Source organism: Mustelus asterias, unplaced genomic scaffold (genome assembly GCF_964213995.1).
Source record: "Mustelus asterias unplaced genomic scaffold, sMusAst1.hap1.1 HAP1_SCAFFOLD_2973, whole genome shotgun sequence".
NCBI lineage: Eukaryota > Metazoa > Chordata > Chondrichthyes > Carcharhiniformes > Triakidae > Mustelus > Mustelus asterias.
Window position 1 is genome coordinate 1 of NW_027592918.1, and position 27,991 is coordinate 27,991.

Here is a 27,991-nt window from a genome sequence, read left to right on the forward strand (position 1 = left end):
AGAAAGGGGGGGGGAGAAGAAAGGGGGGGGGAGAAGAAAGGGGGGGGAGAAGAAAGGGGGGGGAGAAGAGGGGGGGGAGAAGAAAGGGGGGGGGAGAAGAAAGGGGGGGGAGAAGAAAGGGGGGGGAGAAGAAAGGGGGGGGGAGAAGAAAGGGGGGGGGAGAAGAAAGGGGGGGGGGAGAAGAAAGGGGGGGGAGAAGAAAGGGGGGGGAGAAGAAAGGGGGGGGGAGAAGAAAGGGGGGGGGGGAGAAGAAAGGGGGGGGGAGAAGAAAGGGGGGGGGGAGAAGAAAGGGGGGGGAGAAGAAAGGGGGGGGGAGAAGAAAGGGGGGGGGAGAAGAAAGGGGGGGGGGAGAAGAAAGGGGGGGGGAGAAGAAAGGGGGGGGGAGAAGAAAGGGGGGGGGAGAAGAAAGGGGGGGGGAGAAGAAAGGGGGGGGTAGTTTCTCTTTACTTCCATTTTAACACATTATATGCTGCCTTTTGATAATCTGAATTCATTCATTCAAACAAATCGCAACAACATGATTGGCTTGATTTTGAAGTGTGTGGAAGTGTCAGTGAAGGGGATTCGTGTAGCAATGGCAGGTTTGAAGAGCCTGCGTCAGGGCTGACCTGATGGTCAAACCACTCCATTCTGCCCTGCAATTTCTACACATCGTGCTGCCCCTGCACATTGTCCCCATTTCTGCTTCCAACTACTCATCAGTTTTAACAAGACAAAATGGACTTCAATGGCAACCATCTTGTGCAGCGTAGGGTGTTCCAAACAAACAAATGGTGGGGCAGCTGGGAGCAGCAACTGCACCAAGCTCTGGGTAGGGTTGCTGCCGGGAGGACTTGCATCATTGGATTGGAAACTGAAGAGTCGCAGGAAACTCCAAGGAACCGTCAAAAATTCCAACAGCATTCAATGGACTTGCTCTCCGCAGGATAGCGATGAGGACCATCAGAGGATACAGCAGGATATGGATCAGTTGGAGGCTTGGACGGAGAGACGGCAGATGGAGTTTAATCCGGACAAATGTGAGGTAATGCATTTTGGAAGGTCTATTACAGATAGGAAATATACAGTAAATGGCAGAATCCTTAAGAGTATTGATAGGCAAAGGGATCTGGGTGTACAGGTACACAGGTCACTGAAAGTGACAATGCAGGTGGAGAAGGTAGTCAAGAAGGCATACGGCATGCTTGCCTTCATCGGCCGGGGTATAGAGCTTAAAAATTGGCAAGTCATGTTGCAGCTTTATAGAACCTTAGTGCGGCCGCACTTGGAATATAGTGTGGCGACCAGACTTGAACACTACCAGAAGGATGTGGAGGCTTTGGAGAGGGTACAGAAAAGATTTACCAGGATGTTGCCTGGTATGGAGGGCATTGGCTACGAGGAGAGGTTGGAGAAACTTGGTTTGCTCTCACTGGAACGACGGAGGTTGAGGAGCGACCTGGTAGAAGTCTACAAGATTATGAGAGGCATGGACAGAGTGGATAGTCAGAAGCTTTTTCCCAGGGTGGAAGAGTCAATTACTAGGGGGCACAGGTTTAAGGTGCGAGGGGCAAGGTTTAAAGGAGGCGTACGAGGCAAGTTTTGTTTTTATACAGAGGGTGGTGGGTGCCTGGAACTCGCTGCCGGGGGAGGTAGTGGAAGCGGATACGATAGTGACTTTTAAGGGGCGTCTTGACAAATACATGAATAGGATGAGAATAGAGGGATACGGTCCCCGGAAGGGTAGGGGGTTTTAGTTCAGTCGGGGCAGCATGGTCGGTGCAGGCTTGGAGAGCCGAAGGGCCTGTTACTCTGCTGTAATTTTTGTTCTAGTTCGCAGCAGGGGCGGAAGGTGGCGAGGGCTCCACTCCTGCTCCAGAGACAGGAGTACAAAGTGCGGACACAGGGAATGCTGCTGCAGCAAGAATGCAGGTTTGTGGTTGAGACGCCAAAGGGTCCCATCTGTCCGTTTAGTAGGAGACCGCAAGGTGCTATTTCAGAGATGAGTGGGTGAACTCTCCCTGCTCGATGTTGTTCACAAGAGCAGAATGGACTAAATGCGATTGCCCTGGATGCCCACCGCAGTAGGGGAGACGATGGCCCAGTGGCATTATCGCTGGACTATTAATCCAGAAGCTCAGCTAATGTTCTGGGGGGACCCCGGGTTCGAATCCCGGCCACGGCAGATGGTGGAATTTGAATTCAGTAAAAAATATCTGGAATTAAGAATCTACTGATGACCCATTGTCGGAAAAACCCATCTGGTTCCCTTTAGGGAAGGAAATCTGCCGTCCTTACCCCGGTCTGGCCTCCATGTGACTCCAGAGCCACAGCAATGTGGTTGACGCTCAACTGCCCTCCAAGGGGCAACTAGGGATGGGCAATAAATGCCGGCCCAGCCAGAGATACCCATGTCCCATGAATGAATCCAAAGATTCAAGGGGCAACTAGGGATGGGACAAAGATTCAGTCCAAAGATGTGCGGGTTAGGTTGATTGGCCATGCTAAAATTGCCCTTAGTATCCTGAGATGCGTAGGTTAGAGGGATTAGTGGGTAAATATGTAGGGATATGGGGGTAGGGCCTGGGTGGGTTTGTGGTCGGTGCAGACTCGATGGGCCGAATGGCCTCTTTCTGTGCTGTAGGGTTTCTATGAATGAAAAAAGGTACGTTGCCAAGGGCAACACGGTGGCACAGTGGTTAACACGGCTGCCTCACAGTGCCAGGGACCCGGGTTCAATTCCCAGCTTGGGTCACTGTCTGTGTGGAGTAGGCATGTTCACCCTCCCCCGTGTCTGCGTGGGTTTCCTCCGGGTGCTCCGGTTTCCTCCCACAGTCCGAAAGACGTGCTGGTTCGGGTGCGTTGAGGCAGAGTTTAGCACGGACAACGTACCCGAACAGGCGCCGAAGTGTAGCGAATACAGGATTTTCACAGTAACTTCATTGCAGTGTTAATGTAAGCCTTACTTGTGACAATAATGAATAAACTTTTTTTTTAAATTCGCTTCAGGGCGATTAGTTATTAGGCCACCGTGACTTGAATTTGATGCTCTCACAGAGTCCACCAGCCCCTCAGCACCATGGGGAAGGGTTTTGAATTTGAATCGAGGGGTTTGTGACTGAGGCAGAGTCTCTGTTAGGATGAGAGTGGTGCAGCAAAAGAATCTTCCTTGGATAAGGTCTGAATCACAGGGCCATTGGGGAGTCAATTATTGGAGTTTGACTCCCTTTGCCATGAGTAAATACTGGGAAGCTGTGATTGACAAAGAGCTCCCAGTAAACTCGCCTGCAATGACATGGGCGAACCTGGAAGGTGGCTCGTCTCTTTCCTTTGAATTTGGCCTTTACACGGCCCGTCAGTGAGACTTGTTGCCTTATTTCCAGAGGCAACTGCGTCTGTGGGAACAGTGCGGTGGGATTGTACCGTACGAGGCGAGAAGGTATTGTACAACCTGCGGCATCATACAGGGTGAAAAAGCACGCCGAAGCTTTGAATAAATAATACTTACGGTGGAGCTCTGGGTCAAGCTTGCGTAGGTTGGGCGGGACGGTGGTGATGAGGATTTTGACGGTGGCATCGGGTGAGCTGATCTCAAAGCCTGTCTCATTGGTGATCATAGTGAGAACTGGAAGCAAGTGAAGGATGGGGTTAGTTTGAATGCTCTTTACTGCAAGCATGACAACTATACCGAGTACTTGAGTAATAACCCCTGGGTGGATACTGATCCTAACTTCCAGCATCGAGCCACAGGAGGTGCACTAGTCCCCATCATGCCTTGGCGATAGCATGTAATTAGGGGCGGGGTGGGGAAGAGGCTATGACACACGAATAAATAAACTTTTCTCTCCGTGATTCTCTGGAGCTCTCTTCCTCAAGAGGGGAAGGCGATGGCCTAGCGGTATTAAAAGCGAATTACTGCGGATGCTGGAATCTGAGACCAAAAGAGAAAATGCTGGAAAATCTCAGCAGGTCTGGCAGCAACTGTGTGCGGGAAAAGAGCTGACGTTTCGAGTCCAGGTGACCCTTTGTCAAAGCTTTGGCCTAGTGGTATTATCGCTAGACTATTCATCCAGAAACTCAGCTAATGTTCTGGGGGACCCCGGGTTCGAATCCCGCCACGGCAGATGGTGGAATTTGAATTCAATAAAAAATATCTGGAATTAAGAATCTACTGATGACCCATTGTCGGAAAAACCCATCTGGTTCCCTTTCGGGAAGGAAATCTGCCGTCTTTACCCCAGTCTGGTCCTACATGTGACTCCAGAGCCACAGCAATGTGGTTGGCTCTCAACTGCCTTCTGAAATAGCCTAGGAAGTCGCTCAGTTCAAGGGCAACTAGGGATGGGCAATAAATGGTGGACCAGCCAGCGACACCCATGTCCCAGGAATGAATTTTAAAAAGTACTCCCGATGACAAAGAGCTAATCAGCAACGCATCCACCCACCCCCGCCAATCAACTCGATAATCAAATACAGGAAGGAGAACTCGTAGAATGGCAAAGCAAAGCGAGGGTTAATGAAATACTCACTTTCAGAGGGTTCCTGGGCTCGGAGGGTCTCTGCCACTTTGTTACCCAGAGCAGCAACTGCTTCCACTGAAGGCAAAGAGGGGAAAAGAAAACAGGCACAATTATATTTTACCCAAGTATGGTGTTCGGAGCAGAGGTTACATATATGAATGGCACCTACAACCCAGAATCCAAAAGTGAAACTCGTTTCAGCTGCAAGCCCTCAAGTCGAGACAGAGAAAAGACAATCTGGTGAACTGGTGCGGCAACAATAATCTCTCCCTCAACGTCACTAAAACAAAGGGGATCGTCATCGACTTCAGGAAGCGTAAAGGAGAACATGCCCCTGTCTACATCAACGGGGATGAAGTGGAAATAGTCGAGAGCTTCAAGTTTTTAGGTGTCCAGATCAGCAACAACCTGTCCTGGTCCCCCCCATGCCGACACTATAGTTAAGAAAGCCCCACCAACGCCTCTACTTTCTCAGAAGACTAAGGAAATTTGGCATGTCAGCTACGACTCTCACCAACTTTTACAGATGCCCCATAGAAAGCATTCTTTCTGGTTGTATCACAGCTTGGTATGGGCTCCTGCTCTGCCCAAGACTGCAAGAAACTACAAAAGATCGTGAATGTAGCCCAATCCCATCACGCAAACCAACCCCCCCATGCATTGACTCCACCTACACTTCCCGCTGTCTCGGGAAAAGCAGCCAGCATAATTAAGGACCCCCACGCACCCCGGACATTCTCTCTTCCACCTTCTTCCTTTGGGGGAAATAGATACAAAAGTCTGAGGTCACGTACCAACCGACTCAAGAACAGCTTCTTCCCAGCTGCTGTCAGACTTTTGAATGGACCTACCTTGCATTAAGTTGATCTTTCTCTACACCCTAGCTATGACTGTAACACTACATTCTGCACTCTCTCCTTTCCTTCTCCCCCTCTGTACTCTATGAACGGTATGCTTTGTCTGTTTTGCGCACAAAGAACAATACTTTTCACTGTGTACTAATACATGTGACAATAAATCAAATCAAAAACGTAAACAGCTAACATTAGGTCCAAGCTCAGGAATGTTAAAGTTTGAAGTTTATTTATTAGTGAGACGAGTAGGCTTACATTAACACTGCAATGAAGTTGCTGTGAAAATCCCCTAGTCGCCACACTGCGGCGCCTGTCCGGTTACACCGAGGGAGAATTTAGCACAGCCAATGCATTAATATACTCTATTTCCTCTGACTAATTTACGGAATGTTCCCAGTACTTTTCCTTGAGCATCTAAGCTTTAGATGGAAGATACGAGTTACGTTAGGAGGAGCAGTGAACAGCAAGTGAGAATGAATGAGCTGGAAGGGAGGATTAGAGAAACTCACAGACGGCAGTATTGGAAGAATGACAAGGTGCGTGTGAAGGGTTGCGTGTCAGATGGACAGATATGGTAAATGTGGATTGCTTCAGTGAATTGTGAATAGGGCAGGAAGAGAAAGTGAATTTGCAACAGATCACAGGGGGGGGATTAATTTGTCCAAAGGGCAATTAAATTTTGCAGTAAGCTGCAAACAAGGTCACGGGTGAACAGTACAGGGATTATTTTGAATACGCTTAGTTGCAGTAACAGCTGGAGAGAGTTAGTATGACAGAGACAAGATGGACCTTAAAAAGGCTAATCGTTTTTATTTCTCTCCTTCCCCGGACGGCTAAGGTGTTATCCCTGCATGTTGAACTAGATCAGCGGATATTAGGGATTGGCTGGTAAACACTGGGATCTTGCTGCTTTCTAAGGGGCTGTATGCCCACATTCGGCGAGTGTTTTGATATGATATTATTGTCACATGTATTAACATAGAACTAAAAGTATTGCTTCCTGCGCGCTATACAGACAAAGCATACTGTTCATAGAGAAGGAAAGGAGAGGGTGCAGAATGTAGTGTTACAGTCATAGCTAGGGTGTAGAGAAAGATCAACTTAATGCGAGGTAGGTCCATTCAAAAGTCTGACAGCAGCAGGGAAGAAGCTGTTCTTGAGTCGGTTGGTGCGTGACCTCAGACCTTTGTATCTTTTTCCTAATGGAAGAGGGAATGTCCGGGGTGCGTGGGGTCCTTGATTGTGCTGGCTGCTTTTCCGAGGCAGCGGGAAGTGGAGACAGAGTCAATGGATGGGAGGCTGGTTTGCGTGATGGATTGGGCTACATTCACAACCTTTTGTAGCTTCTTGCGGCCTTGGGCAGAGCAGGAGCCCATACCAAGCTGTGATACAACCAGAAAGAATGCTTTCTATGGGGCATCTGTAAAAGTCGGAGAGAGTCGTAGCTGACATGCCAAATTTCCTGAGTCGTGTTTGAATCTTGTAGTTCCTATCATAGAAACCCTACAGTGCAGAAACTGGTCATTCGGCCCATCAAGTCTGCACCGACCACAATCCCACCCAGGCCCTACCCCCATATCCCTACATATTACCCGCTAATCCCTCTAACCTACGCATCCCAGGACACTAAGGGGCAATTTTAGCATAGCCAATCAACCTAACCCGCACATCTTTGGACTGTGGGAGGAAACCGGAGCACCCGGAGGAAACCCACGCAGACATGAGGAGAATGTGCAAACTCCACACAGACAGTGACCCAAGCCGGGAATCGAACCTTGTGAAGCAGCAGTGCTGACCACTGTGCTACCGTGCCGTAGTTGGGAAAAGTTATGCTAATTCTTTTTACTATAATTTACAACTGTGTTCTTAAATAAACTTGGTTTCGATAAAAGCTCCCTAGTGGGTCACTGGAATCATAGCTGGAATGAAACACCTTCTGCTCATCCGAATGCCAAAATCAAATGTAAAACGTAGAATCTAAGCTAGCTTCACAAAACACCTTGGAGTTTCTGAATGGGTCTTAACGGTACGTATTTAGAATAACTGGATGGGACACTGCCCTGCTCGGTTTACAACACTCACAGGTTGGTAAGATCTTCAGGATGACAACAAGGTCAGCGACATTGTGGCCAGTCATCATCGTCCCCTTCTTGTACGAGCCAACCTGACGCACTTCCTCGATTTGCTTTGGGGACGGAAGACAAAAGACAACAAAAGGGATTTAGCCAAACGTGGGCACACGGTGGATCGGCGCGGCACGGCAGCCCCTCAGCTCTGTACTGGGTTACAGCTCCACGGGATGGGGGTTACAATGTCATCCCTGGACACAGACCCCGGTAAGGTGACCTTCAGCGGCCTGGAGACCAAATCTGCCCTCGAAAAGCAGCCCACAAACTTGCCCCTTTACAGAGATGGGGTTGCCATCCCCCATCGCAATATCCTGTCTGCCAGTACGACTCAGGGGGTCTGATGTTGCGGTTGTATAGAACGTTGGTTCGGCCGCATCTGGAATACTGCGTCCAGTTCTGGTCGCCACACTACCAGAAGGACGTGGAGGCTTTAGAGAGAGTGCAGAGAAGGTTTACCAGGATGTTGCCTGGTATGGAGGGGCTTAGTTATGAGGAGAGATTGGGTAAACTGGGGTTGTTCTCCCTGGAAAGACGGAGGATGAGGGGAGACTTAATAGAGGTGTATAAAATTATGAAAGGCATAGATAGGGTGAGCGGTGGGAAGTTTTTCCCCAGGTCGGTGGTGACGTTCACGAGGGGTCATAGGTTCAAGGTGAAGGGGGGGAGGTTTAACACAGATATCAGACGGACATATTTTACAGAGGGTGGTGGGGGCCTGGAATGCGCTGCCGGGTAAGGTGGTGGAGGCGGACACACTGGGAACGTTTAAGACTTATCTAGACAGCCATATGAACGGAGTGGGAATGGAGGGATACAAAAGAATGGTCTAGTTTGGACCAGGGAGCGGCGCGGGCTTGGAGGGCCGAAGGGCCTGTTCCTGTGCTGTATTGTTCTTTGTTCTTGTTCAGGGGAGAGTTTTACCAGGGATGCTGCAGATTAAAAAGGGAAAATTAACAGGGCCACTTTAAAGAGAATCTCACCAATGCAGTTGGTGATGCCAAATGAACTAAGACAGTGAACTGAGACCAAATCTGCGCACAATACTCCAGGCGTGGCCTCAAGGTTCAATTGCAGCAAGACATCCCCACCCCTGCACTCCAATCCTCCCGCTATGAAGGCCAACATATCATTTGCCCTTTTTACCACCTGCGCGCTCACCTTCAGAGATATATCGGTTGCTTAACTTACCACTTCAAAGTTGCCCGGAGCCACAATCAGATTGTCGATTACGTTGTTGATCTTGGTAACCAAGGAGAGTATGGAGGCCTAGGAAACAGGAACAGCGACAGCGCTATTAACAGAGTTACTGCACCGCAGCTTTAATCCACATGCTCGTATCAAATTGATTTCCAGGGGCTCTGAAGTTCCAGGCTGCTCCTGGGGTTGGGGGGGGGGGGGGGCAACCGCACGAGAACCAGGAAGCCGGTTTTCAGCCACCTGACTCCTGGAAATGACATTGATAGGTCACTCGAACACTGCCAAAGTGCCACTTGTCAACAATTAACCCAAGTCCTGGACGGAGCGATCAGGGGGACTAACTTGCAAAGGAGACTGAAGAGACATTTCCTACCCCAGGAATTCATAACAAAGTACAAAGGAGTCAACATGCACTGCGGGTTTAGGACAGTCATTGGTCCAACACAATTTGGCAACATGGATCGATAGCTCTCGGCGAGTTCCCAAACGCGAATGTTGACGGATGAAACACCATCGCGGTAAACCACTTCCCCCAAGCAATCGTGTAGTGAGCTTTCAAAAGCCAGTTCGAACGCTTGCTTCGTCAGAGGTGTGCATCAACACTTCCCTTACCTGTTCGGAGGGAGTTGGGGACAGATCCTGGTTCCGTTTTAACAGGGCCTCGCTCAGAGTTGTTTCATCAGGCGCAGGCTTGACCCGGGGAAAGGCCATCTCGCACTGTGAAGGGGGAAAACACAACACACCCGTTTGGAAGAGCAAAACTCAGGAGCACAAGTTGTTTCGATCTCATTAGATTTGAGAACCCAGCACAAAATCCTAATCAAAAACAGAAACTGCGATGTGCAACATTAACAAATCCAAAACACACTTAGAAGGAACTCCTACAACCCAGGACAGTGAAAGTGGAGTCACAGGTGGGCAGAGTGGTGAAGAAGGCATTCGGCACGCTTGGTTTCATCGGTCAGAACATTGAGTACAGGAGTTGGGACGTCTTGTTGAAGTTGTACAAGACATTGGTAAGGCCACACTTGGAATACTGTGTACAGTTCTGGTCACCCTATTATAGAAAGGATATTATTAAACTAGAAAGAGTGCAGAAGAGATTTACTAGGATGCTCCTGGGACTTAATGGTTTGAGTTATCAAGAGAGGCTGAATAGACTGGGACTTTTTTCTCTGGAGCGTAGGAGGCTGAGGGGTGATCTTATAGAGGTCTATAAAATAATGAGGGGCACAGATCAGCTAGATAGTCAATATCTTTTCCCAAAGGTAGGGGAGTCTAAAACTAGAGACCATAGGTTTAAGGCGAGAGGGAAAAGATACAAAAGGGTCCAGAGGGGCAATTCCTTCACACAGAGGGTGGTGAGTGTCTGGAACGAGCTGCCAGAGATAGTAGGAGAGGCGGGTACAATCTTCTAAAAAGTGTTTAGACAGTTACATGGGTAAGATGGGTATAGAGGGATATGGGCCAAGTGCGGGCAATTGGGACTAGCTTAGGGTTTTTTTAAAAAAAGGGCAGCATGGACAAGTTGGGCCGAAGGGCCTGTTTCCATGCTGTAAACCTCTATGACTCTACACGTGGCACAGACTCCCAGAGAGGTTCTGGGTCAACTGAGCCCTTGAAAAAGGGAGGTGCTGAGTACCCGTTGAATAAGGATTTTAAGAGTCAGTAACAAGTGCTTCATTTTCTCACATGCGAGGTTGGACACTTGCTTTCATCAGTCATGGCACAGAGTATAAGAGCGAGGAGGTAATGTTGGAGCTGTACAGAGCATTGGTTAGGCCACAGCTGGAGCAGTGTGTACAGCTCTGGTCACCTCACTATAGGAAGGATGCGATAGCACTAGAGGGGGTGCAGAGGAGATTCACCAGGACGTTGCCTGGGACGAAGCATTTGAGCTATAAGGAGAGACTGGATAAGCTTGCATTTTATTCGTAAGAGCAGAGAAGGCTGAGGGGGGGGGGACATGATTGAAGGGTATGGATAGGGTGAATAGGGAGCAGCTGTTCCCCTTGGTCGAGGGGTCAATCACGAGGGGGCAGAGTTTTAGGGTGAGGGGCAGGAGATTCAGAGGGGATTTGAGGAGATATTTTTCACTCAGAGGGTGGTGGGAATCTGGAATGTGCTGCCTGGGAAGGTAGTGGAGGCCGGAAACATTGCAACCTTTAAAAAAATATTTGGATGAACACTTGAAATATAACACACAAGGATACGGGCGGGACAAGCGCAGGAAAACGCGATTTAGTGGGAGATATTGTTGGTGGAGATCCAATGGACTGAAGGGCCTTTTCTGCACTGTATGACTCCAGGTATATTGTGGAAGGGGGGGGGGTGGAATTGCAGACCCATTAAAAGGCAGATGCACTCAAGACAATAATGGAGAACTGGGAAATGGTTAAAATAAAAGTCTGCCTGTTTTTAAGTCGAGGGGCAGGACAAAGAAACCCAGTTGTACAAGGTGAGGAACATGCTAGATTTAACATCTTAGATATGATGATGTGGAGATGCCGGCGTTGGACTGGGGTGGGCACAGCAAGAAGTCTCCGGGTTAAAGTCCAACAGGGTTATTTGGTAGCACGAGCTTTCGGAGCGCTGCTCCTTCACTCACCTGATGAAGGGGCAGTGCTCCGAAAGCTCGAGCTACCAAATAAACCTGATCTTAAAAATGGTGATGGGAAAGGTTTTTCACTGTACACATCAGTGATGTGGCTAAAGGAACTGAGGGGTGTATGTACAGGTTGTATGTGCAAACCTGTAGACGGCATCAAGTTAGAAGGCAGTTAAATGTGTAGCTGGGAGCAGCAAGTTACAGGACAGATGAGAACACAATTATGGCAGATGGGAGTTTCGAAGGATAGATTTAAAGTGACTGTTAGAATGATGAGAGGACATGAGGGCGACATGGTGGCACAGTGGTTAGCACTGCTGCCTCACAGGGCCAGGGAGCCTGGTTCGATTCTCAGCTTGGGTCACTGTGCGGATTCTGCATGTTCTCCCCTCGTGTCTGTGTGGGTTTCCTCCGGGTGCTCCGGTTTCCTCCCACATTCTGAAAGACGTGCTGGTTAGGGTGCATTGATCCGAACAGGCGCCGGAGTGTGGCGACTAGGGGAATTTCACAGTAACTGCATTGCAGTGTTAATGTAAGCCTTCCTTGTGACACTAATAAATAAACTTCACTTTAGGAAAACCCCCCAGAGGGTGGCGGGTGTTAAAAGTTTATTTATTAGTCACAAGTCGGCTTCCATTAACACTGCAACAAAGTTACTGTGAAAATCCCCTAGTCGCCACACTCCTGTTCGGGTAACACTGCGGGAGAATTTAGCACGGCCAATGCACCCTAACCAGCACGTCTTTCAGACTGTAGGAGGAAACCGGAGCACCCGGAGGAAACCCACGCAGACACGGGGAGAACTCTGCACAGACGGTGACCCAAACCAGGAATCGACCAGGTCCCTGGCGCTGTGAGGTAGCAGTGCTAACCACTGTGCCTCCTGAGTTTACAAAGGTGAGGGGTGAGATGGCCAAAATGATTTGGTAGCTGGGGGCAGGATCCAGAAAGGGATGCTTATGAATGAGACCTAGGGTTAAATCAGGAAGTACTTATTCATACCGAGGGCTAATACTGGAAAAAGGCTCTGGATGCTGAAGACTGGGATCTCTATGGGTATTAGGGGATAATGTGCAAAGGTGGGCTAAAGGAAATGAGCAATGATGTAACTCGGGAACAGACACTGAACATTAAATATCCTTCAATAAGCAAAATACTGTGGATGCTGGAATTCAAAACAACAGGACCCTGGAAAAACTCAGCATAGAGTCAGAGCACAAAAAAAAGGCCCTTCAGCCCATCGAGTCTGCGCCAGTCAAAGACAAACCACCCAACTATTCTAATCCCATTTTCCAGCACTTGGTCCACAGCCTTGGCATCGCAAGTACACATCTAGATGCTTCTTAAATGTTATGAGGGTCTCTGCCTCCACCAGTCTTTGAGGCCGTGAGTTCCAGCCTCCCACCACCCTCTGGGTGAAAAATCTCAAGTTCTTACACATTTTGATCCTAATCTACCCTTGCAGTTGTCTCGAGATGCATCTCCCTACGATGCAGGTGGTCGCCCACATGATGGGTGAAGGGAGACGCGCTGATTGTGTGTCTTGGACCTTGAGCAAGGCTGAAAGTAACCACGCAGGTTGAAAGGGAAGCAGGAGGAATCACCTTTGGAGGAAAGGAATTCCATCAGTTCCAGTGCAGGAGGGACGGGCCATTGGCCGCCAACTAACCATTTTTGGACCACACACACGGGAATTTTTTAAATCTCTCTGCACAGGACAATCCCAGTAGGAATTAGTCTGATGAACTTTCATTGTACCCCCTTTCTTCTTGAGGGAAGGAGACCAAAACTCTACACCGTATTCCCGGTGTGGTCTCACCAAGGCCCTGTATAATTGCAGTAAATTCTTACACTCCAATCCGCTGAAGTAAACACCGTTTCTTTTCCTGGATTGTGTGTTGGGCCTGCATGTTGACCTTGCGATTCCTGCGTAAGGGACACCCAAAGACACTCTGGATACCAACACCATTTCTCACCATTGGTAGGAAAAATCGAAAGGCAGGCAAAGTAGTTTGTTTCAAACTTCTCCACACTATATTCCACCCGTCACGGCCTTGCTCACTCATTTGACCCGCCTACATTCCTCTGCATCCTCCACGCATCCTCTTCACAGCTTGCGTTCCCACGTAACGTTGTATTGTCTGCAAACTTGGATGTATTACATTTGATCCTGTCATGATGCGGACTCTGAATAGATGAGGCCCCAGCACCGATTCTTGCGGTACCAGCCAGCCAATCTGTAAACGCTCTATTTATTCCTACCCCCCTGCTTTCCGTCTGCTAACCAATCCTCCATCTATGTGAATATACAAGCCCAGTTCTATTAGCCTGTGTTTTATAGAATAACCCCTTGTCCTATTTGAAATGCTCTCTGAAGATGCAAATACACTGTAGCTATTGATTCCCCCTTACCCACCCTGCCAGATACAACCTCAAAAGGACTCTTAAACACATTTGTCAAACGGCGCTCGAAGGACGCTTTGACACAGGATCATCTGGACTCGAAACGTCAGCTCTTTTCTGTCCTTACAGATGCTGCCAGACCTGCTGAGATTTTCCAGCACTCTCTCTTTTGGTTCCTTAATGTTTGATAAGCCGAGGTTGATTCTACCCTCCCCATCAGATAATGAATTTCCAGGTGCTGATACCACATCCCTCTTAATCAATTCTAGCATTTTCCAAATGGCCTCCTGAGCGACAAGGAGAGGTTGGACAAACTAGGGTTGTTTTCTCTGGAGCGGCTGAGGGGGAGGCCTGATAGAAGTCAGTAAAACGATGAGAGGCACAGATAGGGTTGAAATGTCTAATACTACGGGGCGTGCGCTAAAGACAAGAGGGGGAAAGTTCAAAGGAGATGTGAGGGGCAAATTTTTTTCTTCACACAAAGAGTGGTGTCTGGATCACGCTGCAAGCAGATACGATAGGGGCGTTTAAGGGGCTTTTAAGACCATAAGACATAGGAGCGGAAGTAAGGCCATTCAGCCCATCGAGTCCACTCCACCATTCAATCATGGTTGATTTCAACTCCATTTACCCGCTCTCTCCCCATAGCCCTTAATTCCTCGAGAAATCAAGAACTTATCAATTTCTGTCTTGAAGACGCTCAACGTCTCGGCCTCCACAGCCCTCTGTGGCAATGAATTCCACAGACCCACCACTCTCTGGCTGAAGAAATTTCTCCTCATCTCTGTTCTAAAGTGACTCCCTTTTATTCTAAGGCTGTGCCCCCGCGTCCTAGTCTCCCCTGCTAATGGAAACAACTTCCCTACGTCCATCCTATCTAAGCCGTTCATTATCTTGTAAGTTTCTATCAGATCTCCCCTCAACCTCCTAAACTCCAATGAATATAATCCCACGATCCTCAGACGTTCATCGTATGTCAGGCCTACCATTCCTGGGATCATCCGTGTGAATCTCCGCTGGACCCGCTCCAGTGCGGAGTTTTAGATGAACACATGAACATGGAAGGAATAGCGGGATAGGGAGCAAGGGCAGGCAGAAGGGATTAGTTTAAATTGGCGTCATGTTCAGCACAGCATGGTGGGCCGAAGGGCCTGTTCCTGCGCTGTACTGTTCTGTGTATTGCGCAAGTTTGTGATTTGCATTGATGCTATCAGGGTAACTGGCCTGCAGCCCTCTGCATCCTCACTACATGGGGCGGCACGGTGGCACAGTGGGTTAGCACTGCTGCCTCACAGTGCCAGGGACCCGGGTTCGATTCCCGGCTTGGGTCACTGTCTGCGCGGAGTCTGCACGTTCTCCCCGTGTCTGCGTGGGTTTCCTCCGGGTGCTCCGGTTTCCTCCCACAGTCCGAAAGACGTGCTGGTTAGGGTGCAGTGTTACCCGAACAGGAGTGTGGCGACTAGGGGATTTTCACAGTAACTTCATTGCAGTGTTAATGTAAGCTGACTTGCAACACTAACAAATAAACTTTACACCCTTTATTGAAAAGCTGTTCTGTGTTTATCTTCCAAATCCACAGTGACTGCGCCAGAATCTAGATCATCAATGCATTCTGTTTCCCTGCAGCCAACACTCCGAAAAGCCTAAGCAGCAGCCAGGCATGGAGGATCTGACAGCTTTCAGTCCCATTTATTCATCTCCTACTATTTCTTTACGAGTCCTCGACGCTCGTTACTCAGGTTCCCCACTATTTCTGGTGCTTTTGTGTCTTTTAACATGACACAGTGTGTTTAATATGGTGAGCACTTGCTTATTGCCATCATAACTTTCTCCTATCGCTGCCTCAAAGGGACTGGAGTGGACTTTTGTCATGTCTTTTTATGTTGATGCTGTTTTAGTCAAGATTTCAGGTGATTCAGAAGTCCAGAACCTGAGCCGCTGAATCCTGCTCCTCAGGACCCAGTTATTCTTGGATTTGCAGGAGTGTTCGAGTGAGGCCGGTGAATGTAGCCCAGTCCCATCACGCAAACCAGCTTCCCATCCACCGACTCAGTCTACACTTCCCGCTGCCTCGGGGAAAAGCAGCCGGCATAATCAAGGACCCCACGCACCCCGGACATTCTCTCTTCCAACTTCTTCCGTCGGGAAAAAAGATACAAAAGTCTGAGGTCACGCACCGACCGACTCAAGAACAGCTTCTTCCCTGCTGCTGTCAGACTTTTGAACGGACCTACCTCGCATTAAGTTGATCTTTCTCTACACCCTAGCTGTGACTGTAACACTACATTCTGCACCCTCTCCTTTCCTTCTCTATGAATGGTATGCTTTGTCTGTAGAGCGCGCAAGAAACAATACTTTTCACTGTTTCCAATAATAAACAATAATAAATCAAATCAAAAGAACTTAGCAATGTAAACACCAGGAGCAGGCTTGTGACAAAGGCTGGCTTCCCACAGTTTAAAAGCAGCTGGTGCTGCCCAGAATTAAAGCACACTGAACAGTGAACCCACCAGCGTCGAGAGATTGCCCATTAAGCAAAAGAGATGCCAGCATTTGCATAACGCCTTACAAAACATCAAAATGTTTCAAAGTGTTCCCATTAAATCAATAGCTCTCAGAATTCAATGGCCAAGGAGACCCCGGAGCAAAAAGAAATGCTTGATCTACATTGTGCGTGTTAACTGGTGGAGGAACGATGGGTAGACAGCTCCTTACTCCTTTTCTAACAGACGCCTTGATTCTTTAAGTGCCCTTTTGAACAAATGGGAGGAGCTGCCGCGGTTTAAGCTTCGTCTTGTCTGAGGGGCAGCCTGCCCAGCAAAGCAGCACGCCCTCAGTACTGCAGCGTCCGTCCCCAAGTGGCACGCTCAAGCCCTGACATCAAAGAGAATCACAACATTCGGTAGCACAAGTGGTTAGCACTGCTGCTTCACAGCTCCAGGGTCCCGGGTTCGATTCCCGGCTCGGGTCACTGTCTGTGTGGAGTTTGCACATTCTCCTCGTGTCTGCGTGGGTTTCCTCCGGGTGCTCCGGTTTCCTCCCACAGTCCAAAGATGTGCGGGTTTGGTTGATTGGCCAGGTTAAAAATTGCCCCTTAGAGTTCTGAGATGTGTAGGTTAGCGGGATTAGCGGGTAAATATGTGGGGGTAGGGCCTGGGTGGGATTGTGGTCGGTGCAGACTCGATGGGCCGAATGGCCTCCTTCTGCACTGTAGGGTTTCTGTGATTCCCAAAGAGGGGGCGGGGGGGGGGGGGGGTGATTATATTGTGGCGAAGCAGCAGAATATAACGAATTCGGGGAGGTTACAGAGCAGATCCACGGTTCCCAAGCTGCACGGGCAACTCAACATCCCTTTGATTTGATACGTCACGTGTATTGGGTAAGTATTGTTTCTTGCACGCTATACAGACAGAACATAACGTTCATAGAGTACACGGGAGAAGGAAAGTGTAAGTAGTGTCACAAGTAGGCTTACATTAACACTGCAATGAAGTTGTGAAAATCCCCCTAGTCGCCACACTCAGCCGCCTGTTCGGGGACACTGAGGGGGAATTTAGCACGGCCAGTGCACCCTAACCAGCACGTCTTTCAGACTGTGGGAGGAAACCGGAGCACCCGGAGGAAACCCACACAGACACGCGGAGAATGGGCAGACTCCGTACAGACAGTGACTCAAGCGGGGAATCGAACCCGTGTCCCTGGTGCTGTGAGACAGCAGTGCTAACCACCGTGCCGACTTGGCCGCCTAACTTTTTTTTTATTCATGGGACATGTGCGTCTCTGGCTGGGCCGGCATTTATTGCCCATCCCTAGTTGCCCCTTGTTCAGAGGGACAGTTGAGAGTCAACCACATTGCTGTGGCTCTGGAGTCACATGTAGACCAGACCGGGGTAAGGCGGGATTCGAACCTGGGTCCCCAGAACAAAGTATTGTTTCTTGTGCTCTATACAGACAGAACATACTGTTCATAGAGTACACAGGGGAGATGGAAAGTTTAAATAGGGTCACAAGTAGGTTTACATTAACACTGCAATGAAGTTACTGTGAAAATCCCCTAGTCGCCACACTCTGGCGCCTGTTCGGGTTACACTGAGGGAGAATTTAGCATGACCAATGCACCCTAACCAGCACGTCTTTCAGACTGCGGGAGGAAACCGGAGCAAAAGGAATAGTGTGCAGGATAGAGCGTTGAAGTCATAGCTAGGGTGTAGAGAAAGATAATTTAAGGTAGGTCCATTCAAAAGTCTGATGGCAGCAGGGAAGAAGCTGTTCTTGAGTCAGTTGGTACGTGATCTCAGGCTGGTGTCTTTTTCCTGACAGAAGAAGGTGGAAGAGAGAATGTCCGGGGTGCGTGGGGGTCCTTCATTATGCTGGCTGCTTTTCCCAAGGCAGCGGGAAGTGTCGACAGAGTCAATGGATGGGAGGCTGGTTTGCGTGATGGGACTGGGCTTCGTTCGCAGTTTCTGGTGGTCTTGGGCAGAGCAGGAGCCCCAGACCAAGCTGCGATACAACCAGAAAGAATGCTTTCCATGGGGCATCTGTAAAGAAAGCTATTTTCACTGCTGCCTTGTGGGGACTGCATCACTGGCCGAGAGTGACGGACTGACAGCTCAGAGTAACTGGATGCCCCCAGGTGCCCTGTGACACCAATACACCTCGTCAAGCTTTAACCTCCCCTGTTTCAGCCACGAATCGATAGAATTCCCACCCGCTCACACCCCAGGGACTGGAGGACAAAATCTATGATGTGGAGAGGCCGGCGTTGGACTGGGGTGAGCACAGTAAGAAGTCTCACAACACCAGGTTAAAGTCCAACAGGTTTATTTGGTAGCAAATACCATAAGCTTTCGGAGCAGAGCTCCTTCGTCAGATGGAGTGGCAAAATCTAGGCAGACATGCTAGTGCAGCACCGAGGGGATGCTGCAGTGGCAGAGGTGCTGTCTTTTCGGATGAAGGTTTAAAATGAGGCTCTCAGATGTAAGTAAAAGATCCCGTGGCACTACCCGAAGAGGAGTCACTCGATCGCTGACTGAGGCAGATTATCTGGTTATCACATTGCTGATTGAGAGAGCTTGTGGTGCACAAACTGGCTGACACGTTTCCTACAACAGTGACTACATTTCAAAACAGCTCCACCAGCTTTGGGGATGTCCGGAGGTCAGAGCCTTAGAAATGTTACAGTGCAGAAAGAGGCCATTCTGCCCATCGTGTCCCACGCCGGCCAAAATCAGGTCATGAAATGGCATTCACTGCACTATCACATTCCTTTCCCCTTCGATATGCAACAAAAAGCAAAATCACATCACTATAATCTTCTCCTTGGTAAAAAATTTCACATTTCTAGTCTGCATTGGCCTCCTGAGTAAGGAGTCTAACAACACCAGGTTAAAGTCCAACAGGTTTATTTGGTAGCAAAAGCCACCAGCATTCAGAGCGCTGCTCCTTCGTCAGGCGAGTGGGAGATCTCGTGCCGGATCATCGACACGGAGGCCATCATCTCACGTGAGAACACCATCCACCAGGTACACGGTACATACTCTTGCAACTCGGCCAACGTTGTCTACCTGATACGCTGCAGGAAAGGATGTCCCGAGGCACGGTACATTGGGGAAACCATGCAGACGCTACGGCAACGGATGAATGAACACCGCTCGACAATCACCAGGCAAGACTGTTCTCTTCCTGTTGGGGAGCACTTCAGCGGTCACGGGCATTCGGCCTCTGATCTTCGGGTAAGCGTTCTCCCAAGGCGGCCTTCGCGACACACGACAGCGCAGAGTCGCTGAGCAGAGACTGATAGCCAAGTTCCGCACACACGCGGACGGCCTCAACCGGGATCTTGGGTTCATGTCACACTATCTGTAACTCCACAACTTGCCTGGATTTGCAAAGTCTCACTGGCTGTCCTGTCTGGAGACAATACACATCTCTTTAACCTGTGCTAATGCTCTCTCCACTCACACTGCCTGTACTTTAAGACTTGATTAGCTGTAAAGACTCACATTCCAATCATTATTCTGTAAATTGAGTTTGTGTTTTTATATGCCCTGTTTGCTGTTTGTTAGCAGATCTCCCACTCACCTGACGAAGGAGCAGCGCTCCGAAAGCTAGTGGCGTTTACTACCAAATAAACCTGTTGGACTTTAACCTGGTGTTAGACTCCTTACTGTGTTTACCCCAGTCCAACGCCGGCATCTCCACATCTTGGCCTCCTGAGTCAGGAAGGTGCAGCAACTGACTCTCCCACGGGCTACAGGATGTTCCAACAAAAAAATGAACGAAAGAACGGCACGGTGGTACAGTGGTTAGCGCTGCTGCCTCTCAGCACCAGGGACCCGGGTTCAATTCCGGCCTTGGGTGACCGTCCATGTGGAGTCTGCACGTTCTCCCAGTGTCTGCGTGGGTTTCCTCCGGGTGCTCCGGTTTCCTCCCAGTCCAAAGATGTGCGGGTTAGGTGGATTGGCCGTGCTAAATTACCCCTGAGTGTCCAAAGATGTGTAGGTTAGGGGGATTGGCCATGCTAAATTGCTCCTTGGTGTCCAAAGATGTGGTTAGGTGGATTGGCCATGCTAAATTGTCCCTTAGTATCCAAAGATGTGCAGGTTAGGTGGATTGGCCATGCTAAATTACCCCTTGGGCGTCCAAAGATGTGCAGGTTGGGTGGATTGGCCATGTTAAATACGTGGGGTTATGGGGATGGGTCTGGCTATGATGCTGTTTAGAGAGTCAGTGCAGACTTGATGGGCCGAATGTCCTCCTTCTATGGGACCTGCCCCTGATCATTATCCCAATGACTCCTGCGGACAATTGGACGACAGGGGGGGTATATTTGCAACTCTCAACCCCATCCTCCCCGCCACCCACTTACTGAACATCTGCCAAAATGCATCGCTGAGCCTCAAACACACAGAATGGACGACGTACTGAAGGGCTGCTGTGAAATTACATGATGTGGAGATGCCGGCGTTGGACTGGGGTAAACACAGTAAGAGGTTTAACAACACCAGGTTAAAGTCCAACAGGTTTATTTGGTAGCAAAAGCCACACAAGCTTTCGGAGCTGCAAGCCCCTTCTTCAGGTGGGTGGGAATTCTGTTCACAAACAGAGCATATAAAGACACAAACTCAATTTACATGAATAATGGTTGGAATGCGAATACTTACAACTAATCAAGTCTTTAAGAAACAAAACAATGCGAGTGGAGAGAGCATCAAGACAGGCTAAAAAGATGTGTATTGTCTCCAGACAAGACAGCCAGTGAAACTCTGCAGATCCAGGCAACTGTGGGGGTTACAAATAGTGTGCCATGAACCCAATATCCCGGTTGAGGCCGTCCTCGTGTGTGCGGAACTTGGCTGAGCAGAAACTGATAGCCAAGTTCCGCACACACGAGGACGGCCTCAACCGGGATATTGGGTTCATGGCACACTATTTGTAACCCCCACAGAGTTTCACTGGCTGTCTTGTCTGGAGACAATACACATCTTTTTAGCCTGTCTTGATGCTCTCTCCACTCACATTGTTTTGTTTCTTAAAGACTGGATTAGTTGTAAGTATTCGCATTCCAACCATTATTCATGTAAATTGAGTCTGTGTCTTTATATGCTCTGTTTGTGAACAGAATTCCCACTCACCTGAAGAAGGGGCTTAGAGCTCCGAAAGCTTGTGTGGCTTTTGCTACCAAATAAACCTGTTGGACTTTAACCTGGTGTTGTTAAACTTCTTACTGTGAAATTACACCCAGAACAGAAGTGTTGCTACTTACCACGTAAAAGTCGAACGGAATGTGAGGGACGAATGGTCTGAACCTGTTTATGTGAACAGATAAAAGTTTCAAATTAATAAAATCTGGACTGTGACAGGCAGAATGTAAAACAAACGAGTCTCTCGTGACACGTACCCCCCAACTGGGCCACCCCTCGCGCCAAAGCGTCCACGACCACGTCCTCTGTCGCCTCTGCAATAGAAAGCATACGAATGCGCAGTTAAAATAAATACAAGCTCCATAAGCGAGCAAACATGCACCCCCCCCCCCCCCTCTGAGGGAAGAGCGTTAAAAGGCGGCCTGTGGCGTGGTGGGTCCAAATTCCTGAATGTGGCCAAAAGTTAGGAAACAAGCCAAGTCCTGGGATTCAAAAGCAACTTTTTAAAAAGATCAGTCCAAAGATGTGTGGGTTAGGTTGATTGGCCATGCTAAAATTGCCCCTTAATGTCCTGGGATGTATAGATTAGAGGGATTAGTGGGTAAAATATGTAGGGATATGGGGGTAGGGCCTGGGTGGGACTGTGGTCGGTGCAGACTCGATGGGCCGAATGGCCTCTTTCTGTACTGTAGGGTTTCTATGATTTCAAGAGGGGAAAAGAACAGACAAATCAGATTCTGGTGGCAGCACAAGCCAGGAGGCAGCAACAGCGGGGGACAGGTTACAGAGCATTTCCATCCCAAGACCTTTGAGAATCAAGAGGGAAGCACGATCTCACCATGCTTACAAACACGACTGAAGTCGCGGTATGAATCACTGATAACTACACGCGGTTTCGCAGCTCAGTAACGTTAGTCTATATTCAACAACACTCTCGAAAGATAAATCTGCAAGCCTTCTGTGGGTACATTGCCGAAGTCACCCTCCGACCTGCGCCCAATTCGTCATGATCCATCATGGGGAGGCGATGGCCGAGTGGTATTATCGCGAGATTATCAATCCAGAAACTCGGCGATTGTTCACATGGTGATCAGAGGGACAGAAACCGTGTGCCGGCGCAGGCTTGGTGGGCCGATGGGCCTGTTCCTGTGACGTATCGTTCTTTGTTCTGGGGGACCCCGGGTTCGAATCCCGCCGCGGCAGATGGTGGAATTTGAATTCTATTACAAAAAATCTGGAATTAAGAATCTACTGATGACCCATTGCGGGAAAAACCCATCTGGTTCCCTTTAGGGAAGGAAATCTGCCGTCCTTACCCCAGTCTGGCCTACATGTGACTCCAGAGCCACAGCAATGTGGTTGACTCTCAACTGCCCTCTGAAAAGGCTTAGCAAGCCACTCAGCTGTGTCAGTGTTTAAAAGGCCACTCAGTTGTGTCAGTGTTTAAAAGGCCACTCAGTTGTGTCAGTGCTTAAAAGCAGCAGCTCACCACCACTTTCTCCAAGGGCAATTAGGGATGGGCAATAAATGCTGGCCAGCCAGTGACACCCTTATCCCATGAAGGAATAAACACCCCCCCCCCCCCCCCCCAACCCCAACCCCGTGCTGCAAATGACACAGTCTGTCATCACAGGGCTGGTATTGAACCTGGGACTTTCTGGTTGGATTGTTTAAGTTACTGATTAACCTAAGTGAGGGAGTTGGGAGCACCACAGTTAAATGCAGTTTTGAGATAGGGACAGGAATATTCCAACCCTCCTGAATGCATATGGCAGATCTCCTGCCGTGTCATCCTGCTCTGGAGCTGTACTATGAAATGCCTCAATGTCCCAGGGGCCTTCAGGGTCAACCTCTTCCAATGTCCCAGGGGGCTTCAGCCTCTTTCAATGCCCCAGGGTGCGTCAAAGAGTCAACCTCTTCCAATATCCCATGGTGCTTCAGCATCACCCTCTTCCAATGTCCCCTGGTGCTTCAGTCAGCCTCCTCCAATGTCCCACGTTGCTCCAGTATCAACCTCTTCCAATGTCCCTGGGTGCTTCAGCGTCATCCTCTTCCAATGTCCCAGGGTGCTTCAGCGTCATCCTCTTCCAATGTCCCAGGGTGCTTCAGCGTCATCCTCTTTCAATGCCCCAGGGTGCGTCAAAGAGTCAACCTCTTCCAATATCCCATGGTGCTTCAGCATCACCCTCCTCCAATGTCCCACGTTGCTTCAGTATCAACCTCTTCCAATGTCCCTGGGTGCTTCAGTATCAACCTCTTCCAATGTCCCAGGGTGCTTCAGTATCAACCTCTTCCAATGTCCCAGGGTGCTTCAGCGTCATCCTCTTTCAATGCCCCAGGGTGCGTCAAAGAGTCAACCTCTTCCAATATCCCATGGTGCTTCAGCATCACCCTCCTCCAATGTCCCACGTTGCTTCAGTATCAACCTCTTCCAACGTTCCAGGGTGCTTCAGCGTCATCCTCTTCCAATGTCCCATGGTGCTTCTTAGAGTTTCTTCGTATGTCCCATGATGCATCAAAAATGTGTTCAGACAAAACCTGACGCCAAATAAACATCAGTACAAGTGATCAATATTCAAAGATAGGTTTAAGGATCAGGGTTAGGGTCTCAAAGCCTAACACCATCCAGACTTGGAACTAGGTCACCGCTTCATCATTGTCACCGTGTCAAAAAGGTATGATGCCCTCCCTAACAGCACAGTGGGTGTACTTACACCACATGGACTGCAGTGATTCAAAGTGGCGGCGGCTCACCTTATCAAGGGTAATTAGGGATGGAAATAAACCCTGGCTTAGCCAGCGATGCCCACATCCTATGGATGAATTTTTAAACATCTGATCTCTTTGCTTAATGATGTTGATTGATAGATAACTATTGGACAGGGCAGCAGGAAAGTTCCCTGTTGTTTTTATCTGTAGCGGTTCAGGGGAACTTGTCATTCAGTGGCTGCAGAATCCTGTGCATAAACTAACATCTACGTTTCCAATAGTAAATTCTACTTCCAAATTATTGAACTGCTTGGGAACAGGAATGTCTCCAAGCCGGAACTGAATTCTGATCAAAATTATATTCAGTTCCCAGCTCTGGTCACCCTGCAGCCATGTCTCTGTGTAGGCTAGAATCATAGAATCCCCACAGCGCAGAGAGAGGCCATTCGGTCCATCGAGTCTGCAATGACCACAATCCCACCCAGGCCCTATCCCCACAACCCCTAATATTTACCCTGCTAATCCCCCTGACACTAAGGGGCAATTTAGCACGGCCAATCCACCTAACCCACACATCTTTCGGACTGTGGGAGGAAACCGGAGAACCCGGAGGAAACCCACGCAGACACGGGGAGAACGTGCAGACTCCGCACAGACAGTGAGCCGAGCCGGGAATCGAACCCGGGTCCCTGGCACTGTGAGGCAGCACGCCCAGTGTGGAAGCTCACGGCACTATCAACTTGCCTTAAAAAAAGCCATAATTACTCCAAGGGACATCTTTTTGTGTTCAACCAAATAAAACAAAATCAACTTAACTTAGGGACAACTCAAAAAAGGGACAGCTCCCTAAAAGGAGGGGAACGGCCCGAAACATAAGACAAAGCGGAAAGGAAACTTAAAACATCAAATTAAAATGTGATTAAAGTCCCTGCGGTGCCCAGCACAACTGTGCCCTCGGACACCACACGCTCCCTCTCCAGGGACACCCGCCCACAAATATAGCCACGGTAGAGAGGCAGACAGTCGGGTTGGACGACCCCCTCGATCGCCCGCTGCCTGGAGCTGTAGATGGAAAGCCTGGCCAGGCACGAAAGCAAGAGGTTGAAATAAATATGCCCCAGTATGACAACTCAAATTGCAATAGGTGCTTCGTGAATAAACGTGCAGCAGTCTTGCCTCTAATACTCTGGCAAGTTATTCAAAAAATGTTGATGATGCAAGTTGTATTTCTATTCCAAATTTGGTTTCATTCATTCATTCTACTTGAAGCAATTAAAGATGATACGGGGAAAAGAAAACACTCTGAGGTACCAGGGATGAGGGACTTTGGTTATAAGAGTCTGAAGAAGCCCGGACAGTCCTCCTGACAGCTCAGATGGTTCAGGGGAGATCTGACAAGAGGCATTTAAGAGTTTTCATTTAATAATAAACTGTTTCCAGTGACAAGACCAGAAAAAAATATACATTGGCAAATGAGCAGGGGGTGGGGGGGCTGCTTTCTTTTTTTAAAAATGCTGCAAGTTGTTGAGATCTAGAAGATGCTGCCTGACAGCGTGGTGGAATTGAGACTGCGACCAGATAGGCCATGTGGTCTTACTGAACGGCAACAGGGGAGTGGTGGCGGCGGCCACCGGCGGTGGTTGGGGGGGGGGGGGGGGGGCGTCCACAGGGAAGACAGGGAAAGCAGAACTGGGATTACAACCAGGTGGGCAATATGGGTTAGAAGGGCCGAAAGGACTGGAGGTTACATCTACAATCCACCAGAGAGAGAGAGATAAGGTCAGGGGTTGATTTCTTTAGGGGTTGCAGGGAAAGAGGGGGAACTCAGAGCATGGATCTGGGATCACAAACGGATGGCCAATACGGGCATGCCGAACGGCAGAATGGGCTGGAAGGACAGAATAGCACGAGGCTGCTCCTACAATTCACCAGGGAGAGAGAGAGACACAAGAGGTTTCATTGGGGGTGAGGGTTGCAGGGAGAGGGGAGCCCAGGATTCTGGAGCCACAACCAGATGGATAACGTGGGCACGCTGGATGGGCAGGATGGCTTGCGGCTGCTCCTACAATCCAGGAAAACAAAGGAGAGGGGCAGTGAAAGCGTAACGGGACTGCACTCAGATGGGCCAAATGGTCTTAACTGCAGGGCTAGAAGGGGGTTGGAAGGGCCAACAGTCCACAGGAGAAAGAGACCAGGATTTAGAAAGTTGAGGGGGGGGGGGAAGAGAGAGAGAGAGAGACAGGGAAGTGGAATTGCACACAGATGGGCCAAATGGCATTAACTGAAGGGCTGGAAGGGCCGAATGGCCAGGGGCTGATACTACTACAGTCCACAGGAGAAAGAGACCAGGATTTAGAAAAGAGGGTGGGAACAGGGAAGTGGATCTAGGAACACAAGAAGGGCAACGTGGGCACTCTGAAAGGCCTAGCAGGGGGCTGGAAGGGCCGAATGTCCTGAGGCTGATTCGACTACAGTCCACAGGGAAAAAATACCAGGGTTTAGAAAGGGGAGGAGGAGGGGGGGAAGAGAGAAGAGACAGGTAAGTGGATCAGGGATCACAACATAACGGGCGAAATGACCTTAACTGAAGAGCTACATGGGGGCTGGAAGGGCCAGCTTGGGGAGGGAAAGGAGATAGTAGGGATTGGACAGGCTGAACGGCCTGAGGCTGACACTACTACAGTCCACAGGTGAAAAAGGCCCGGCTGGGAGGAGACAGTAATCTGAGATCACAAATATATGGGCAACATGAGGGTCTAGTAGGAGTTGGAAGGGCCAAATGACCTTAACTGATGGGCTAGTTGGGGCTGGATGGGCCAAGTGGCATTCACTGAAGGGCTAGTAGGTGAAGGAAGGGACGAATGGACAAAAGGAGGGCTAGTAGGTTCATGAAAGGCCGAATGGTCTTAACTGAAGGGCTAGTAGGAGCTGGAAGGGCCAAACAGCCTTGACTGAAGGGCTAGTAGGGGCTGGATAGGCCAAGTGGCATTCACTGAAGGGCTAGTAGGGGAAGGAAGGGACGAATGGACAAAAGGAGGGCTAGTAGGTTCAGGAAAGGCCGAATGGTCTTAACTGAAGGGCTAGTAGGAGTTGGAAGGGCCAAACAGCCTTGACTGAAGGGCTAGTAGGGGCTGGATAGGCCAAGTGGCATTCACTGAAGGGCTAGTAGGGGAAGGAAGGGACGAATGGACAAAAGGGCTAGTAGGTTCTGGAAAGGCCGAATGGTCTTATCTGAAGGGCTAGTAGGAGCTGGAAGGGCCAAACAGCCTTGACTGAAGGGCTAGTAGGGGCTGGATAGGCCAAGTGGCATTCACTGAAGGGCTAGTAGGGAAAGGAAGGGACGAATGGACAAAAGGGCTAGTAGGTTCTGGAAAGGCCGAATGGTCTTAACTGAAGGGCTAGTAGGACTGAATAGCCTTAACTGAAGGGCTAGTAGGGGCTGGATGGGCCAAGTGGCATTGACTGAAGGGCTAGTAAGAACTGGAAGGGCCGAATGGTCTGGAAGGAAGGGTTAGTAGGGGCTGGAAGGGCCGAGCGGGCTGCAGGTGCTGCCCCAATGCGCGCCCCCCTCACTGGAACAGGAGGCCGAGAGGCGAATGTCCCGGAGCTCAGAGTCTCCGCACAAAGACTGATGGAGCCGGGGGGGGGGGGGGGGACGGCGGCGCCATGAGGGAGCCCCACCCCCGGGGGGAGGAGGGGACCCGAGCCCCAGGCCCCGGCCCCGGGAGGGAGGGGACGCGATCCCCAGGCCCAGGCCTCCCGCTCTCCCGGGGGGGCTCCCGGGTGATTGTTACCTCATGCTGCCGCCGCTCTGATTCTCTCACCGCCGCTCGGAAACTTCCAGAACAAAAGGCCCAACCGCCAAACCTCCACCCGCCGCCAACGCGCCCTGCCATTGGCCGCCGCCGGGGCCACCAATCACAACCCGCCTTACTCAGGCCGCCGACCT

General features: G+C 49.7%; 1 protein-coding gene across 1 annotated transcript; it reads right to left on the minus strand.

Annotated features, from left to right (window-relative positions):
* Nucleotides 1-3,487: 3,487 nt before the first annotated feature.
* Nucleotides 3,488-27,936, minus strand: LOC144490167 (interleukin enhancer-binding factor 2; the record flags this gene model as incomplete). Its single annotated transcript, XM_078207975.1, has 8 exons — nt 27,837-27,936; nt 21,591-21,647; nt 21,456-21,498; nt 9,292-9,396; nt 8,671-8,748; nt 7,436-7,538; nt 4,509-4,574; nt 3,488-3,604 (listed from the first exon to the last, which is right to left on the minus strand). Coding segments are annotated over exons 1-8 (574 nt in total), but the record flags the coding sequence as incomplete, so codon positions are not given.
* Nucleotides 27,937-27,991: the final 55 nt, after the last annotated feature.